Source organism: Gymnodraco acuticeps, unplaced genomic scaffold, assembly GCF_902827175.1.
Source record: "Gymnodraco acuticeps unplaced genomic scaffold, fGymAcu1.1, whole genome shotgun sequence".
Lineage (NCBI taxonomy): Eukaryota > Metazoa > Chordata > Actinopteri > Perciformes > Bathydraconidae > Gymnodraco > Gymnodraco acuticeps.
The window spans coordinates 15,868-35,271 of record NW_022990590.1 but is presented as its reverse complement, the minus strand read 5'-3'; the positions used below and the strand labels follow the sequence as shown (position 1 = coordinate 35,271).

At 41.1% G+C, this 19,404-nt stretch overlaps 1 protein-coding gene across 1 annotated transcript; it reads left to right on the top strand.

The window, feature by feature from the left end:
- The first annotated feature begins 1,267 nt into the window (after positions 1–1,267).
- tmem200a (transmembrane protein 200A) lies at positions 1,268–19,172 on the top strand. Its single transcript, XM_034228725.1, has 5 exons — positions 1,268–1,983; positions 13,122–13,250; positions 13,350–13,624; positions 15,173–15,336; positions 15,992–19,172. The coding sequence occupies exons 2-5, from the start codon at positions 13,129–13,131 to the stop codon at positions 17,084–17,086; spliced, it is 1,656 nt and encodes a 551-aa protein (XP_034084616.1). The 5' UTR covers positions 1,268–1,983; positions 13,122–13,128; the 3' UTR covers positions 17,087–19,172.
- Positions 19,173–19,404: the final 232 nt, after the last annotated feature.

Below are 19,404 nucleotides of genomic sequence, written 5' to 3'. Positions count from 1 at the left end.
GCAGCGAAGAAGACTTCCCTTGCATGGTTGCCATGGTTGCCCTTCTGTTTATTCTCCGCTGTGGCTCTTTTTCTCCCTCCCCGAGGCAAGCGTTTGCGCCTCCTGCTTTAAAACAAATGAATAATGACTCTGTATAATCATATGTAAGAAAAATCATGCCGAAAAATCATGCCGGAAAAAATGCCGGAAAATCATGCCGATCTAGATCCCTCCGCTTCGCTTCGGGCTCCTGATCAGCCTGTCGGTGTTCTTTTCCCCATAATGACCGCGTCGCTGCACATTATCCCGCTTATTACATGGCCACATTCTCAACAAAGTAACAACATGACTCCCAATATTAATTGAAATGCTTTTATGGATTTAGAAAATGATTTTATTTATTTAAAAAATAGTTGTATGTATTGATTTAAATTGACATGCATCCGCTAAGAAAAGTAGTCCGTTGTTACTGTTTGAACTAACGCAACGGCAGGAACTGCTTCGATAGCGTTTTTGAGGAGCTTTTTGATTACAGATTTGAAAACATCGCTGCTTGCTTTAGAAGTAGCACAATTCATTATGTCAAACCTTGGAAAGTATCTAGATATCCCTGCCCTAATGCCAAAGTAACTGCCAACTGAATATGTGTCGCCGTTTGATGTCTATGTCTGGACCGCTGCATAAAAAGGAGGATTTCTGCCCCATTACTTCTCTTCTTACTTCTATAAGAATAAAACACGGTGGAGATATCTCTTTTTCTCCCCCTCTTCTCCCATCTGCAGCCCAGCAGCTGATCTCAAAGCATGCTCCCCTCTCCTACAGGGGGGCGTGGTCAGCTGCAGCTCACAGAATCAGCCCCCTGCAAAAACAGGGCTGGAAAGAGCATATATAGCGAAATTAGGCATGGCTAAAATGCAGGATCTGTTTGGTATTTTGAAAAAAAAACTATATTTGTATACTTTATATAGGTATGGCCCTACAATATATTGTTCAAATATAGCATGATATGTCCCCTTTAAATTATAGCTGCAGCAAATTCCTCTCTGTGTTTTCCTGAGCTTTGCATACTGATACTGTAATACTGCTCCCACATACAGTAAATGCATTTAACATCACAAGCTGGTCCTTTTCCCTCCCTGCTGAGCACCACCTCTTCTGTGTTTCTTTAAACCAGTCCTCCCCTTATCGTCTGCGCCCTGCACATGCAAGAATCGCGTGGCACAGTGCCTTGTTTCCATACATAAAATACACACACGCATTCACAGCACGCAAAAACCAGACAACCTCGTCTTTCTCTCTCCCTCGCTCGCTCTCTTTCTCCCCCCTCTCTCTCTCTTTTACACGCGTCTCAGTGAAAGCCTCTCACATTCCCACGAGCAGCGCGCTTTAAAGGAATTGGATGAAGCTTCCGCGTCTCTCTCTCTCCGGCTCAGAGGAATAAAAACATTCCAGTTTCCTCTACTAAACGATTTTCTTCAAACGCAACAACTTGCAGCTGAGATTTTCTGAACATAGTAGATCTCTTTCCCTCTCTTTATACTCGTTTTTGGACGCAAATATCGGGAAAGCACGAGTTTTACGCGTAAAAGCCAGAAAGGGACTTCACATCAGCAGCTTTGGGATTCATTTTGCCTAAATTAAACATTGGATATTTTTTCTCTATGGGAATTCAAAAATGAGCTTTTGCGACTTTAAAATCGGGGGAATGTTTTTTTTCCTCGAGTCGTAATAAGGAGCGTAGGCTACTCGTTGAGCACACGTTTTCTCCGGAAACAGCGTTTCCGCGTCAACAGCTTAGACTCTTTGAAAGCTCCCAAACCGAATTGGACTCTACTCCTTACTCCAAACCTGCACACGAGCTCCTGTCAGCTGAATTTTCTCCGGCATGGCATTTCAGTGGAAGTAGCTTTCAAAGTGGAAGATGGCTTTGTCCTCCCCTCAGGTTCCAGCCTAATCCCCCCTCCGTGCCTAATGGCACAGTGACACACTCAGCTGTTAGCAAAGGTAAGAACTGAGCTGAGTTTGACTTCCAAAACTATCGAACACTCCACACTGACAGCCCTACACTCCATCTTTGTATTGCCATCCATATTTAATGAAATGTTGTTAAATATTTGATGAATGAGGAAGTTCAACATCAGATAGTATCTATAGTTGTTGATGTTTAAAGCTTTAATTGCATCTAAAATAGTTCAGCATATTAAAAGCTCATGTGAGGATTTTTATTGTGGGCTTTAATTCATTGAAGCAAGGTTGAGATGACTTTTAAAAAAAAATACAATTTAACTTCAAAGTAGCCCAAAATGCTGAGATGTCAATATTTCTGTCCTTAAAGATAGTTTAAAGGTCATCATTAAAGTGTAAAAAGTATATTTTGCTGCACCCTCCACACTTTTTTAAGACTTTTCTCTCTGGTTAGAGGATGACTTTGTGTTTAATGTTTTTCCCATGAAAAGAATTTAAACAATTGTGAAATTACTTCGTCTTTCTCCGTCACCAACTCATCCAGAAACTGATGGGAACAATACGTCTCTTACATTACTGTAGTACATTTTACAAGTACCTTGTTAGTGTTTCCCCATCACACACTTCTGATTGAAACATGTTTGGCGTGGTGTCACAAAATCCTGCTTGTAGGTATGCTCAGATTTAAGGTGATCGTAATAAACATAGGTGTCACATACAGCGTGCTGCAGAGTGGTCAAACATCAAACAAGTAACAAAGAGAAAAGACTGAGTGGAGGGAGGCTCTGCTTTTATTCTCCTCAGTGTGATTTATATGTGGATGAATTAGGAGTAACGGTCTCCTGAGAGCTGTTTGAGGAACGAGGGGTGACTTACTGAGCCAAAAGGCTCTTTGGAAGGCATCTATCTCTGCCAAACGCAGAAATACATCTGGGTTTAATTTGAGAATCATTAAGAAGTCAGGCGACATAACAGCTAATCCACCGTCACATATATCAAGCAAGTGGATAATCCTGTTTGAATACCCCTCAGGAGGGCTCCTTTCAATTGTCACCCCAAAGACTCAGAAATGTTCCAAACACCACCTGATAGTAGGGATATTTTTCTCAGCTGTTTTTTGTAGCTAGTCCAATTCCTGTGGGAAAAATCCTTATTAGGCTACATGTTATCATATTTGGCAAACTTTAACATGTCTGGACATTTTAGTTTTATCTTTAGTATTTGAGTTTAGTTTTACTTAGTTTAAAACACTTCAGTCAATCTATTCTAGCCAAAATATCACAATAGCCCTTTTGCTGTCATTTTTATTATTATTAATTTATGTAAATTACCCCTAGTTCTCCTGACTCTGCTCACTGTGCTGTAGTCCCGAACTGCTGAATAAAAAAATAAAAATAAACTGTCTTTACTGCTTCAAATCACAAAATATAAACATTTTATACACTATTTATTCTCTTATTTTCTTGTCAACAATGCTATAAATGAGCCGTCTTGTTTTGGTCAGTGGTAAAAAGATTGTAGTCATATTTCACCTATGATATGAAAAATCCCTGATAATCAGTGATGCAAATTAGTCGCTTTTCGGCGCCTCCCGCGTTTTTAACGCTGATTTGGTTGATCTGTGTAATTCGTGGAGAACCGAAGAGTTTTCGTTTTGGCGGGGGGGGGGTTGGAGTCCGTCAGTCAGACTGTCCTGACGGACTCCAAACCCCGGGCTCACTTCAGAAAAGAAGAAGAAATCTAGACCGCAAAATAATTAAACAAGCGAGTGCCTGTTTTTCGTGGCCAAGTACAGGTTCCTTGAACACAACACGAGCGTAACGTGTCTTCACGTGGTTATGTCTCGTCTGAAAGGAGTGCTGACGGAGAGCACCGGAACGCCGCTCCAGCTCTTCAAATATTGCAGTACCCATAAGGAGCCGTACCGTACACATGCCGCAGTTTCTGCGTGGCTGTGTCTTTAGTTGTAAGCATACAGTCTATGGTTGTAAGCACAGTGGCGATCTGTTGTTATTAGCATCTGGTTAGCTAGCTATGCTAACGAATTTAAAGAGTGTTTCTACAACCAGGTGGAAGAGATGAGAGGCTCAAATAACCTCAGCTCAGTGAGGTTAAGGTTATGATCATTAGGCTTATAGTTATTAATGAGACATTAGAGACTAAATGAAAAACAGGTATAAAATACTATATGACAGTAACAAAAAAGTAAAAAAATAACAAGAATAGAGTTTAAAAGGGGAGTGATTTGTAAAATATCCCAAAAGAAAAATCTGCTTACAGTTCTGTTTCATATGGGTGTTGAAAGATGTATCCATAGATCTCTTCATTTTGCTCTCAGAGTGCACCAGATTGATGCTTTTAACTTCAATATTTTTAAAAAAATCTTCCCGGGGGTTATAGGTCCCCCCCCCCCACTTAAATCATGTTCACATGGATAGGATACTAAATACATTTGCACACATCTTGTGTCCATATCTTTCTGTTTTGGTGGTGGAGTCATGGTGAGATATCTGGAAGTTGCTTTTTCTTTGCACAGCATGGACGAAAGGCCAAATGAATGGGCTGTGATTTTAGTTTTTTTAAGCAGAGGTTGAGTTCAATCATTTGTACGGCCCTCGGAGGATGTTGTAAAAATTGAAAGGAAAAAGGTTCCCTACCGCTGCTGTAAATAATAATAAAAACCCTTGATTTATAACTTAACATCTCTGTCTCCTATTGATCTGAGTATATTATAAAGAATAGCCAGTTAATTGAAGCATTATAGCACAGGCCGTTGTCAGATGGTATATTACGCTGTTTTTTTTCTGCTTCGAATAGTTCTCTCTTTTTTCCACCATACCTGTGTTTGCATCACTGGATAATAAGAGTTCATCTATGAGAACCCCATCTGAGAAATATTTGTGTGGTTTATCTAACTTAAAAAATTTCCGCCGAGAATACTCTGATGGAAGAACAGCTGTTCTTGGAATTATTCTGTAATCTTCAGAGAGTGGGCCTCCCCCACAAAAAGTCCCAGAGACTCGCACCTCAGGATGAGTGTGGGTCACTGACTTAAAACTGGGAATGTGAAGGGAAACAGTGAGTCATTTGGCAAGAATCAACAGGGGATAATTCCAGTACACACGCACGCACACACGCGCACACACACGCATACCATGTAAACATCACTTCAGGGGACATTACATTGACTTACATGCAGACTTATCCTAATCTTAACCATAACCAACACATGCCTAACCCTAACCCTTACCCTAACCCTAATCCTAAACCTAACCAAGTCTTCACCCTAAAATTGATGATTCCCCTCATGGGGACCTCCAATTTGTCCCCATAAGGGCGGCGAGTCCCCACACGTGACTGTGTAAACAGATTTAGGTCCCCACAAGTATAGTAATGCTAGGCCACACACACACCACACACACACACACACACACACCACACACACACACACACACACACACACACACACACACACACACACACACACACACCACACACACACACACACACACACACACACACACACACACACACACACACACACACACCACACACACACACACACACACACACACACACACACACACACACACACACACACACACCTGGCAATAGCATCTGTTGATTCAATTCAAAACGTAATTAAATTGAGTAGAGCTGGATTCATCACAGGAGGCAATGACACTGATTCAGTGTGAAGGATGCGAGATTTGAAATAACCAAAACACTATGTATCATCGGAAATAAAAAACAAACAAGATGGTGAAGAGGGTGCAGGATTTGACATTTGAGTGCTTGCATCAGAAAATGTGCCGCTTAAAGGTCAGCGAGAAAACCCAAAGTGACATATTCTCCAGACAGATGACTCACTGTTGACCGTGTGAGTCTGTAGGAGTGAAGTAATGCACCAACACACGCTATCTGTTAATCTTTTACTCTCTCCTCTGGGACACAATTTTCCTTTTTCTTCTTTCCTGTGTGATTTGGAGATCAAGTAAAAATGGAGATGAAACACTTTTTCAATCCCAAAAACAGGCTTCAGTGAGTGAACTGTATCAGGCTCAGGCAGAGGTCTGATATTGCTCAGCCAAAACAAAGCATAAAGGTATTAATTTTGAACTCTAGACGACATTGTGACGCTACAAAACAAGATGGTGAACATTGTGAACAACCCACTCACTGTATAATATGTTAGCTGCAATGTCAAAGCAGAAAAAGAGAGTAGAAAAAAAAACATTTTATCATGATATATCACAAAAGGCCACAGGTGTTTTCACTTTGGTCTGATTAGCCAATCAGAACTGTGTGTGAGTGTGTGTGTGTGTGTGGTGTGTGTGTGTGTGTGTGTGTGTGTGTGTGTGTGTGTGTGTGTGTGTGTGTGTGTGTGTGTGTGTGTGTGTGTGTGTTAGCTGACAACTTCCACATTTTCCTATGCTGTGTTGCACTCGTTACGTAGATATCTGATGACATCATATAACTCCGGGCATAGTTTCAACTTGCCAAGAGATCTAATGGCATCTTCGTGTAATTACTGTTTTCTAATTTGTTAATCAAGTCAACATCCATTGTGATTACGGCTGGGAGAGTTGGGACTTATCTAAAGCCAGAACAAGCATCTACATGTGGCTGCTAAATCAGCTGAAGTCCATCATGTGAACGCAATGAAATCAAACAGTAACTGAAAACAGCAGATACGGATTTATTTTAGGGTTTAGTGAAAAAATCTTGTGGATATGCTTTTTCCATGTTTCAAGTAGTAGACTGTAGTTTCCAATAATACCAGGTTTAACTATAAAACCTCTTTTTATCTGTAATGCTACTTTAAAGGGGCCCTATTATACTAATTTTGAGATTCAGATTTGTATTTGTGTCCATGCTTTAGTGTTCAAAAAGGTCAGGTATGAAACCAAAGCCAAGTCGGCTCTGATTGGTTAGCTGGCTCTGTCATTATTGCTCAACCGCTTAGAGATGTCCCACCCCTTGGTTAATCACATACAATGTGTTAGAGCGCTAGCAATTGTTACATAGTGATGTCACTATGATTCGGGAGTTAACAAAGGAATCGAGGTGTTTCAAGCGAGTGTGTGGTAGAAAAAAACTCCCTTTGGATGGAACTTTGTGATTTTAACGCTTACAGACCATTTACATGCACCAAAGATAAATAACACACGACAGGAAAGGGGAAACCCAAAAAGCATAATAAGGCCCCTTTAAGTTAGCAATAACTTTAAAAAAAAAATTTGATTAAACACTAAATACACAAACAAATTAACTTAACATACAACAATTTGATGTGTCTAAAAGTTGTGGCCTGATGAACAAAATGATTGAAATAAGAAATCAAAACCTTGGCACAGGCTGAAAAACACCACTGCAAACTCCTGGGTTCAATCTAAGATGGTGGTTCCTCCTCATATATTTCCAGTTGTTTATAGGCGCACGCTGGTTATGTCCTTTGCCTATTTCAAAGCAAACAGTGAATAACAACTAGGGACCAACAGTTACATATGTGTTGGGATCATCCAGCCATAACACATCAGTTCCTGCATCAGTTCCACCTAAATTAAGTGTGGTAAGCTTTGTGTCACATCACATCTCCCTGTGAAGCCTTTCCTCTCACATGCTGTGAAGCAGAAAACCTGATCTTTGAAGGATCATAGTCTTTCATGTGGCGGTCCATTATTTACTACAATTCCTGTTTCACTTTAGATTTGTAGTAACCATTTTACAATGCCACGCTTGAATTTTACTGGCCAGTCTCTAGGCAGCTTTTGGTTTGAGTTTATATTAATTCAACAGCAAATCTGGTGAAATGAAAACTTCCTGCGACCATCCCTCACAGGACATTTTTTTTGTAGTTGTGTAATTGCATAACGTTGAGTTTTAACTACTCCTCCATTAGTGTTAAATGAAGCTGTGTAGGAATTCTGATCAATACAGTATCGATATTATATCAGTATCGTGATAAGGGACTGAATATTGGATACTGTAACATGTCATTAGTGTTGTCTTTTCCTAGTTGAATGGGCTACAGTACAGCAAAGTGAATGCGTACATATTTTGACATGTTAAACCCTACAATATTGCAGCATTATCAATATCAGGGTATTTGGTGGTATATGTTATTTCACTTTTTGATAACAGTTATTCAACTCTGCTGCCAAAAAGCATCCTATTTGCCAGCTTATTTGACTAAAAATTCAAACCTGGCAGGCACAAAAAGCCAACATGGACATTATAAAAGGGATCACATGAACCTGTTCCATTATAACCCTGAGCTGATTGTAACCGCATTTCCTCCCGGCACCCATTAGTGAAAGTAATTCATGTAATATAAGTGTACACAATTTGTAGTTAATGGGCTTAAACATGAACAACGGTATAATCCTTTAACAAAGGCATAGAACGAGTGTCCTTCAAAAGTTAGATCACCATCCTATCCTATATTATACAAGAATTTACTTTTCTATCATTCATTTCACTTGACTTAAGATGAAGTTGTCCAGCTTGGTTTCAAGATTTGACTTACATACAGGGGAAACAAATGACATTTTACATAATTTATTCTCATACAAAAAATCAGTCTATGAAAATCAACCTGATTCCATTCAAAATGATTGTGATCGAAAGTGGCGTAGGTGTTCATGCAAATGAAATCACTTAAGTGTGATCGTGGCATTACAATGCTTGACAGTCTCTTCAGAATTTCAAGTTGAAAGCGGTGTCAAGAGCAGGTTGTACAAAGATTGGATATTGTTCATTGTATTTTCGCTCTTACTCAGGCAGTCTTTGCAAAAACTGATGAAAGTTCTGTTGTCGAATTTGGTAAATACTGTAGTCGTGTTGTCTTCAGGGAAGCCTTCCTGTTTGACTCTTAGCTCCACGATATCATGGCGGGTGACCTTAACAGCAGCAGCAGGGGAGATAGGCTGTTGTCTCCATTCAAATACAGCTCAGGTAAAAAAACAAACAGTACCAGCACGTTGTTGTGGTTTTTTTTCATTTATTAGAGCAATTTGGACTATGTAAACCTCCCTAGAGAGGTTTATGACACAGAAACAAATTGTACCTATAATGGTAGACATAATGAACATTTTCTCTCCCAAGCCTTGCTCCTGGAACATTCCTCTCTTTACATTTCTCCTTCCAGCTTTCCTTCTTCCTCTATGTGTCCATGTTAGATGCCTTTCTCCATGACGTGTTAGCATACAGTTCACTGAGGTGAGTCATTGGAGACAAACTTTTCTCAGCGTGCTTCTAGAGTCAGAAAAGTCTCTGGAGTTTGTTCCTTTACTCTTTTTCTTCCCCCTCAGGCTGTCATCCCTTTACTTACATTTATCTTATTTCTACTACCACATGTCCTGTTCTCGTGCCTCTTCCACACTCTTCGTCGTTTTCTCTCTTCAGCTCAAATCACATAAACAAGATGTAATTAACACCCCGAACTCGATGCCAATTATGAGTGCAATTTTATTTTTATATTTTTAGCAAGCCCCTTTTGTGTCAAACTCTCCGTTTCTCACTTCCTCCTTGGTGTCTTCCTTTCACCACCTCCTTTCTCTTCCCATTTCATCTCACTTCCCAACCCCCAATTCTACTCCAGCATCCTTAGTTGCCTCTTCATTTCCTCCCCCACTCAATCATGCCTCTTTGAAAGTGACAGGGGAAGAGGACTGAAATCATTTCAACTTATGCGCTGTGACACAATACCCAAAATAAAAAAATAATCCAGAGGTCACCTGAGAAATGCTTTCGTTAAAAGGATTTACTGTAATTATGTTACACCTGTCATTCCTATGCACACAGCTGGTTGTTGCTATAGAAACGTGCCACCTAGCAGCAGAACACGTAGTTGCTATAGGGACAATACATCACGTGCCGTCTCCTATAGATGATATTGATGATATAGATAATATCACGATGTAAAGAGGGAAAAATCTTCTCAGAAAAGCACATTTAAAAAATGCGTTCGAGTTTAAATAACTCCAGTTACAAAATAGATTCTCCCTGAGGGATGACATTTATATGAAATTGTTTCTGTAGTTTTCTTGCCTTGCTGCGATTGTGCAAAGACAAACAGCAGGAATAATTTAGTCGAGTAGTTTCAGTATTAGGGTTATCATTAGGAGGCTAATTCACGATTCATTAAGCACTAATATAGGAAACCGATTAATAAGGCGATGAAGTGGAAAATGGCATGCATAATTCAGACGTTGTATGTGACAGGAGGTGGACACATTAATATTCATACAGTCTGTGAATTCACACCAATAATGCTGCAGAATACATGGATAATTTCACTCCAAGACACACTGAAGGATTTCTTCTTCTGCATATTCTGTATGCAAAGAAGAGGTTTCCATGCACAGCCCCACTGATTGGACGCTTGGTGTTGAGGATGGTAACTGAATATTAATGTGTGGTTTCATGTGGCCATCGCTCACTCTCCACAGCGTTGTGTCGGAGCCCAAGTGGTTTCTCATTAGGCCGCCGTTGTGTCTGTTTCAGCAGCGTTTCGGTCGCTGTGCTTGTTTTTTTTCACTCCTTCCTTGTTAAAATGACAGATGCACTTGGCTTGTTTTCCACTTCTGTCTTGTCATCACTGGCAGGAAAAGCACTATCCTTTATTGTCAGGCCTTTCAATTCACTCCACTTTGTCCCCTTTGAAGTTACAACTTTTTGTCCATTTGAGCTTTTTGTACAAGCTTTCAATTTCATGTCACTTGTCAGATGTCATGTCATGTTACTTACTAAAAAAGTACTTTAACATCCCTTTTTATCTCCATCTTTGTCCACCCTCCATTTCTACTGCTGGTCTGTTTTGTCTCCTTTACTCTATCCTTCCCCTGTACTCCCATCCATCCATTTTTTGTGTCTCTGTTAACGGAGGAAATCTCCCCCCCTGCTCTTAAAACATTGTGTGGGTTCACATTTGACGCTAACCAAGGAGTGAGAGGAATCGAGAGCGGGAGAGAGTCAGAGGGAGTGCAGAAAAAACCCGAGAAGCGAGGCTTGTTGTGTTTGTCCTTGTGTGATTCACCATCTGTGGTGAAGCACTTTCCTACAGCAGTGTTACCAATGCGATGATTGACATGTAAAATACATGAAGATGTGAGAAGGAGGATAGAGCGTAGAGGACGTCTTGTCCTTTGTGTGATTCACGGTTACTTTGATTACTGAATATCTTTTTCTCACTCTGAATCTTTATTGCCTTGATGTATGTGGAAGAAAAGGAAAGGAAGGGAATTAGAAAGAGGATAGTGACCAAATAGGGGACATTTCGAATTAGAGACGGATTAAAATGGATCTAAGGGGACAGAAGATCGGGGGGGGGGGGGGGAGGAATACAAACAGAGAGACGTGAGAAAGTTGGCTGGAGTGGAGGTAAAGAAAATTATTCAGGGACACAACCAGAATGCATTAGCACACAGACTGAGGGATGAGATGATCAGATAGTGTGTTCTTGGAGAAAGAAAGGGACAGAGAGCGACGTGGAAGCAAGGACAAAGAGGGGGAAATTATACAAATTGAAAGACGAAGGTCATGGGTTTTTATCCTATTATGGACGCGGTTATCAACACAAAAATGCACACGACACAGAAAACCAATATTAAAACCGAAGAAACATTGAAGCAATCCTGAAAAATGAATGATAATAACCAACAATATTCCAGTTGTATTGAAAATAACACGTCACTAATGGCCACGATTGCTCTTATTTTGTGTTTAGGGTGCGCTACCTGTGATAATAATAGACAATGGCAAAAGCCTTCAACGTACTATGGAGTGGGATTTACTGCTCTGCAAGAGTTAAGAAACGTTTGGTAGCTCCACCTCGAGTTGACTTTCTTATTTCTCAGGAAATTATAAAAATAATTTGGGAAATTGAAGAGAGTTATGGTCATAGAACTATGTCTTTAGCTTACTAAGTAAAATGTGAAAATGTTCTAAATATGTTTAACATGTTCTTGGTGGCGATTCAAACAATCTTACAAGTTTGCACTGCTGCTCACTGGTGATTTTACTTGTTGATATGTAAAACCTCTGTTGGGGATCAATGTGGTGACATGTAGTTTTACATTTTTCACCCAAAATGTTAAAGTTAAAGAAATGAAGAAGGAACATGGCACCCAACCCATTGGCAGCAATGAAGTCATTCTACCCAGATCTGAAGAAGTATTCTTTTAAAATTGCCATCCACCACCGGTATTCAACATTACATATAGTCGTTTAATCCTCTTAGAGCTAAACAGGACAATGCTAATGTTCATGTGAGCCCAGATTAACAGGAATTTAAAAACAAATGAAGACTCCTGGAATAATAACTATGAATAGACATCCAAGCAGCTGGTGAGCAGAGGGACTATGATTCATTTTCATATTATGGCATGAATGCTGCACTGTAATTCCAATTGTATAACTGCAACACCAACGTAAATAGCGACAATAATGCCAAGAAAGAAAATATAATTTGCATTTAACTGTCCAAGAATAAAAAAACACAAGCCAAGTGTGTTCCTCTCCCTGTCTGTTTGAGTTCTATTATTATACCTCTTATCCTGTTTACTTAATTTCTCTCTCATAAACACAGGAAGTATGCAGCAAGCAAAAATCATGCAGGGGTAACTGTATGACAATACACAGTATGCACTCACAGACAAACACACACACGCATCCCCCTGCCGATGTTGTCCTTAAGGCTGACAGCTAACAATTGGTGTGTGTGTATGTTTGTGTGCATACCGTACATCTGTAAATGGAATTTCATGAACTCGTAAAGACGCTGACACAAGTCTGACACACTTTGCCTAAAAAGGTGTGTAAATAATAAACTGTCATCTGCAGCTTTTCAAAAGTCACTGTTGTATGAGACAAGCCTCCAGCTCTATTTGTTTAAAAGAAGACAAAAAGCTGCGCAGTTGTGAGAGATGCTGCACTCTGAATATTAATGGTCTTAAACCTCCTATATTCAAAGCATCTGGGAGACTTTGGCTGTGTGGAAATACATGTGTGCATCCCTTGAGCGGTTTTAAATATGGTTGCAGATAGTATTTTTATTTAATGCTAATATATCTGCATAATGTACCTATATCAAACGGTTGTAAAAACCATTCTTTCACATATTTATTTTTTAGTGTTTGCTAAATGACTAGTTTTCTTCCGATGTGTTTCTATAGGTTAAGAATGGCAGCAGCAGGTGTGCTAACTGGATTGGCTAAGCTAAAACGGCAAGACTCCGCCCGCTCTCATAACCGGAACTTACATGCAACGCCAGGCCAGGGAAATGCCCCAGAAGCTGCCCCCAGGTAATTGTATTGATTTTCCTCTGCTTATGTTTTGTATAAATGGTCATATATTGTCTCCAAAAACTACAAATTCTGTTCTCTTTCCATACGTCTCATTAGAAAGCGGAAACGACGCACTGATGTTGTCATAGTACGCGGCAGGCTACGCCTCTACTCTGCCTCCGGATTTTTCCTCATTCTTGGACTGGTCGTATTATCCGTAGGGATCGCCATGGCGACGCTGGGTTACTGGCCGCACCATAGAAACATTCCCTCGGAAAGATCGGCAACTGGAAGAGGAGCTAAAACGTCTGCAACAGGGGAAGGAAATGCAGCCAAGATCCCCTTCACAGATGAGGACGTGGCTAATTCCAGCAAGGGTCAAATTGTTCCAGGTAAATGAACAATGGGATGAAAGTCAACCAGGGTTGTTAAGTTACATTGGCATTGACAAAGAAGTAGATCTAGTCACTATGACATCACCCATTGGTTTGAGGACGGTCTTGAGCTTTGAGTTTATAATTCTGGCCATCGCCATCTGGTTCTATGAAACCAGAAGTTACACAAGAGGTTGAAGCCAAGTACAACCAAATGCTGAACAAGACCTTTCTCAGGAGACTAAAATGTTACTTTCATTAAATTATTATACAGGTTTAAAATGAATAAAGTTATAATAGTGAAACACAGACAACACTCAAACCAGGCAACCTGACCAGCCCTGAAGCATATCCAGCTTTATCATCGATTTGGACTTTAAATTGGACTATATATATATACAAAATATATATTATGAGGAAGACTTGAAACTGTTGATTGGGACCATTACATAATTCGCAAACTGTGTTTAATGTAAAAAAGAGGGCAGTTTTCTTGTAGACTTCTACACAATCATACTTCAGACAATAAGACAATCCAATGACCAGCCGCTGTTGCCAATAAAGGGATTGCAGGTGTAAGACCATCTTCCAATGAATTTAGTTTTCAGACCTGAAAGTTGAAGCTAGATTCTGAAGGTTGATTTGTCCTAAAAGGAGTCAGTGCCCATCGATTGTGTCTCTTAGGGTGCATTCACACCTAATAGTCCGCTTCTCTGGTGCGCACCAGACCAGTTTGTTACATCGTTTCATTTTTCAGAAGGTTCGGTTTGCGTTCACACGGGCAAAACTCAAACGGACTATAAACTTTAAACACAAGTCATGTGTACGGAAATGCTGTTCAACCATTGGTCAGACATTTTAAGGGGGTAAAAACGTGAATCCCGGCAATTTCTACCAGAGCCTCCGCCATGGAGCATCGGCACTTTCGGCAGGTTATTCTCATGCTGCTGTTAATCTGGAGATCAACAGACACTAGCGGCCCGCGCATATGATTATATAATCAGACAACGTCCGTTCAAAAACATTATAACACATATAATGAGACGTTCTGCAGTAAGGAGGGGCGTTTCACCGACGATAGGTGTTCTTAATTTTATGTAGGTGACGGAGCATTTTTACTTTACACGACACTGTTCAACACTTCATTCTGCTTCACTCAACTAAACAACCGCGGATGTTTTGAAAGACTCTTTCGCTAAAGATTTTTTGAAGACATCCGCGTTCTTGTTACACGTAAATACTACGCTTCCTATGTTTTGGTGCGGACTGCGTTCACACCAGTAATGAACCGCTCCAGAGTTCGCAAGCAAGCGCTCCGAGACCACCTATTTTAGCGGACCAGAGTCCGGTTGTTTAGTTCACTTACATGTAAGAGGTCTCGGACTGTGTTCACACCGACCCAAATGAACCGCACCAAGCGGCTAAACGCACCAGGGTTCGATTCAACCGGACTATAAAAGGCTGGTGTGAACGCACCCTAAGTACTTCATTTGTTCTGCTCCATGGCTTATAAATCAACATTCCTCATATTTAATAGCTCATACCTTCAATGTGTTTTGCATGTAGGTACGCCCTCTAAGCAGATCGCAGGTGCTCTGGCACGGTTCCTGGAACAGCACCGTCACTCTGAGCGGATGAAGATGTTCGGGCCATTCACAATGGGCATTGGGATTTTCATCTTTATCTGTGCTAATGCCATTCTTCATGAAAACAGAGATAGAGAAACTAAGGTAAGACTGAAATCCCACTTGGACATGCATCAGTGTCTACCAGACACTAGTGTCTACTGCCGGAGAAATGTAATACTAGAGTTGCCAGTGGATTTATTTAAGGTCGACATGCCGAAGGCCAAAAGTACTGGGATACATAAACACAGAACTGATATTGCCTTCCAAGTTGCGAAACAGTGATTTGTTCCGAAATTGCTTCTTCACAGGTTACGAGGGACAATGTCAAACAGGTGTTTAAATTCAGCAACATGAGTCAATAGAAAATGAAGCCAATATTCCTCCCCGATTTGGTGTTCTCATTTCAGCTCTTCCTGCACTCTACAAACTGAGGGGCATGCACAGTGCAGCCATCATCTCTACATAACTCACATGCAAATCATATTTCAGCGAACCTCATTCCCTCTATCTGCAATTCTCCCCTGATCACATTTGTTCTACTCTTATGCCCTCTCTCCCTCCTTCCTTGATTCCATTAATCCTATCCTTCTGCCTTCCCCTCTTCCAGGTAATACATGAGAGTATTTCAAGGTCACAGACCTCCAACCAACAAATTCAAACCATAAAATGATATAATCAAATATTAAACATATTCTTAGGTAATCCCAAAATAATTCTTTCTGCTTCTACTGATGACATATTTTCTCTTCTGCACTAGATAATCCACATGAGAGACATGTACTCCACCGTCATTGACATCCATCGCCTCAGGCAGAAAGAGCAGAAGCAACACCATCACAGCAACAGCGCCTTTGGAAGGGAAGTTGGGGATCTTCGGGCATTTGGAGCTGATAACGCAGGACGATTGGGCAGTAACTCCCTCCTGGCGTTCTCCAATCGGTCCGGCGGGTCGGCCGAAGAGGAGGAGGTGCTGCTAGGGGACGAGGAGTCTCACCGACACGGGGGGCAGGCTAAACTGGATTGTAGCTTTGCGGGGCTGTTGGCACCGCTCTACAAGGATCGCTCTTACCGCGGCCCGGGGCTCGGGAGGGCTCACTCGGACGCGGTACGCCACCAGTGGTCGGTGGATGGAGATGGGGAGAAAGGAGGACACCATGCACGCTCCATTGTCTCCTCCTCTCTCTCTGCATTTAATCTACCGGTTATAAAACTCAACAACTGTGTAATTGACGAACCGGAGATGGAGGCGATCACTGAGGAAGAGAGAGGAAGAGAGCGGAGGGACGGAGAGAGGTTGAAGCCTCTGAGCTCCATGGAGTCTTTGGTGGTTCCTGTACCATCTGTTGCCAAGGCCTCCAAACCGCCGGGCTTACACCGGAGTAACTCGGCCTCCTCTTCCTCCCACTGTTCCTCCGTCTCCTCTTGCTCCCTCTCCCCCGCCCCCTCCTCTACCTCAGGCTGCTGGCTCTCCCCGGGAGCAGCAAAGAGCGACTTTGGCTCCAACTCCTCCTTGCACATGGTCGGCAGCCACTCCAAATCTCTGGATCTGGAGCGCGGGCCGAGCATGCTCAGCGTTCACCCGGAGCAGCGGAAACACCCCAGCTGGCCCCGCCTCGACCGTAGCAACAGCTGCCGTAGCAACGGGGGCAACCACCTAAGCAGTAAAGGCTACACACGGCTGGAGGACAGGGAGGACCAAGGCGAGCGGCTGTTAGATGCGGCTGTGAGGCGCGACTACAGCAAGCGGGACAAGCTGCTAATGATATCCAGGTCGCATAATAATCTGAGTTTTGAGCGTGACGACTTTAACAGCAGTACGCTGAAGAGGGGCAGCTCCGAGACTCGGTTCTGAAGAGGCTGAACTGAAGGTTGCCGGTCTTGTTCTGTAAACGGCTCTCCAGACTGTTTGAGAGTACAGTGCGCTTGTGTCAGGGGGAAACTGATGAGTTTAACAGCTGGACCCGGGAAAGAGTAAACTCAAATGTGGTTTAAAGGACACTTTTTGGAAAGCATGGGGTGATGGACCATCTTGAAAAATCAAAGGTTCAGGCCTCGGCTGAATGCCTGCTGTGCCAGGTTAGAGGTGCTGTTCTGTATCTGACCCTGACCTGTGACTTCCCTGGAAAGAGATGCTCCCTACAGGGATCATTACAATGATTTACATAACATTAAAATTCTACTTTATAAAAGTGCAGTTCTAAAATGTATTTCAACAGGTTCTCAACCCTGAGACTTCCCTGCTGTTTCATTATAAACAGGTTTTGGAAAATGCTTTTCGTTAAGTGTTACAAGGTTTCATTCAAGGACATGCTGAAAGCGCTTCGAGCTGGTTTCTTTCCCAGCAGGTGGCTGTGACGCAAAGATAAATCTTTTATAACAAAGATCTAGGCACAAACTGCAAAATTCTCAGGAGCAGTTTATTATCAGAAAGAAGAGAATCAGAGACATACAATTTGTTTTAATGATATTTGCTTGTAGGAAACCTTTGAAAACAAAACTACAAAGAGCTTCATATGGTTGTATAGACTGATGGCATATTCAACTGATAGTAATTGTGTTAACATTACAAAGACCATGATTGACTGCAGTGACAATGTCCAAAACACATAGATATAGTGGTGAAGTATTTGTTTTAAAGGTGTTGTTTGTTTGCTAGAGATCCACATAGGTCGGACAAAACCAGTTGCTAAAACGTCAATAAGCTACAGCCAAGATAAGTTATATCAAGATGCTATAAAATACAATAACAGAGTCCATGTTGTTCTGCAGTCACAATGTTGCTGCCCTATCCCCGTGAACTTCAGCAAAGTGTAATGTCCGCTACTGAAAACTACAAGTAACAATCTTTGTCTTTGGCTGTGCTACAGGCATATTGACTTTTTTTCATGTATTGACTTCACTCAGGATATGCATTGTATTATCCATGTGTTGTTCATTTCCGTAGACCTATCCACAAACTTATTCAGTATTAGAGGAAGTCCTAATATGTGAATACTAATAAACTAGAAGACAGCCAAAATGATGATAAATCAGGGCTGTAACTAATGTTTATTTTCAATGATATTCTATGAAATGATGACAAATAATAATCACATCTTAGGAATTCCAGTTTGATAAATGACTTAGCCTAATGAAGAGAATAGCGATTGGCTCTTTACTTTTGGAAAAAACTATATTTTAGACAGATATCAGTTTAAAAGAGTGTATCAGACTGCCATTGCATTCCAGCAATCAGTAAATCAATGCATTTATCTTGTGCTATCTGTAAATCCGTCAAGCTTTAAAATTAAAGTCCAACCGAGCTTAAGTAACATTTTCTTGTCTGTTACAGAATACATATCTGCTCTTTATCAACAACCCACATCTAGCTTAGTTTCGTAGCTTCCCTAAAAAACATTTAAACGTACATCTTGTCCTTGCTGAAAGGGCAGCCGGACAAAGATTCACTGCTAATAAGTTTGCAGGCAAGAAAGCTTGAGCTTCTCTGCTTTGGTTGGACTTTAAAATGTGAGCCAAACTGTTTTCCGCTACAGCCCCACGTGTTGCTTTTATATTTATTTATTTTCTCTGGGATGATATTAACCATGTGCTAATGATTGCAGTTTGGAATTCAGGAATTCAGCTACTGAGCAACATAGTAATAATGTCTCAGCATATTTTGTTATAAACATGTGTGTCGTCCAGAACTGAATATCTGAAGACATTGCTGTTTCTATCTTCAGTATGTGAACTTTTATGATGCCTAATACATTTGACCAGATTAGTCCATGTACTTCAAACATTCTCTGTGCTACCTTAAATGCAACACATTTTGAATGATGAAACATCCACATCGATGGAGCCCTTTGGTGTGAAGGAATCTTACCAGAGTATTTCATATACTGGTTCCAAAGCAGTTTATTGGTAAATGTTTAAAATAAATTGTATTTTCACTGAAAGGTGTTTTTATGTGTTCAACCAAGACTGATTCCTACGCAAGGATTCACATATAGGAGCTACACTTAGGGGTCAGTTAGAGGCAACAGCATCTAGTGGGTATATGAACACACACACACTTCCTTTCTCTTTCTTCGTCCCCTGCATACAAAATAATAAGCAAAGGTCTGGATGAGTCATCCTGAATTATCATATGCTCCACAGCTGTTTGAACAACAAACACACACAAACTCA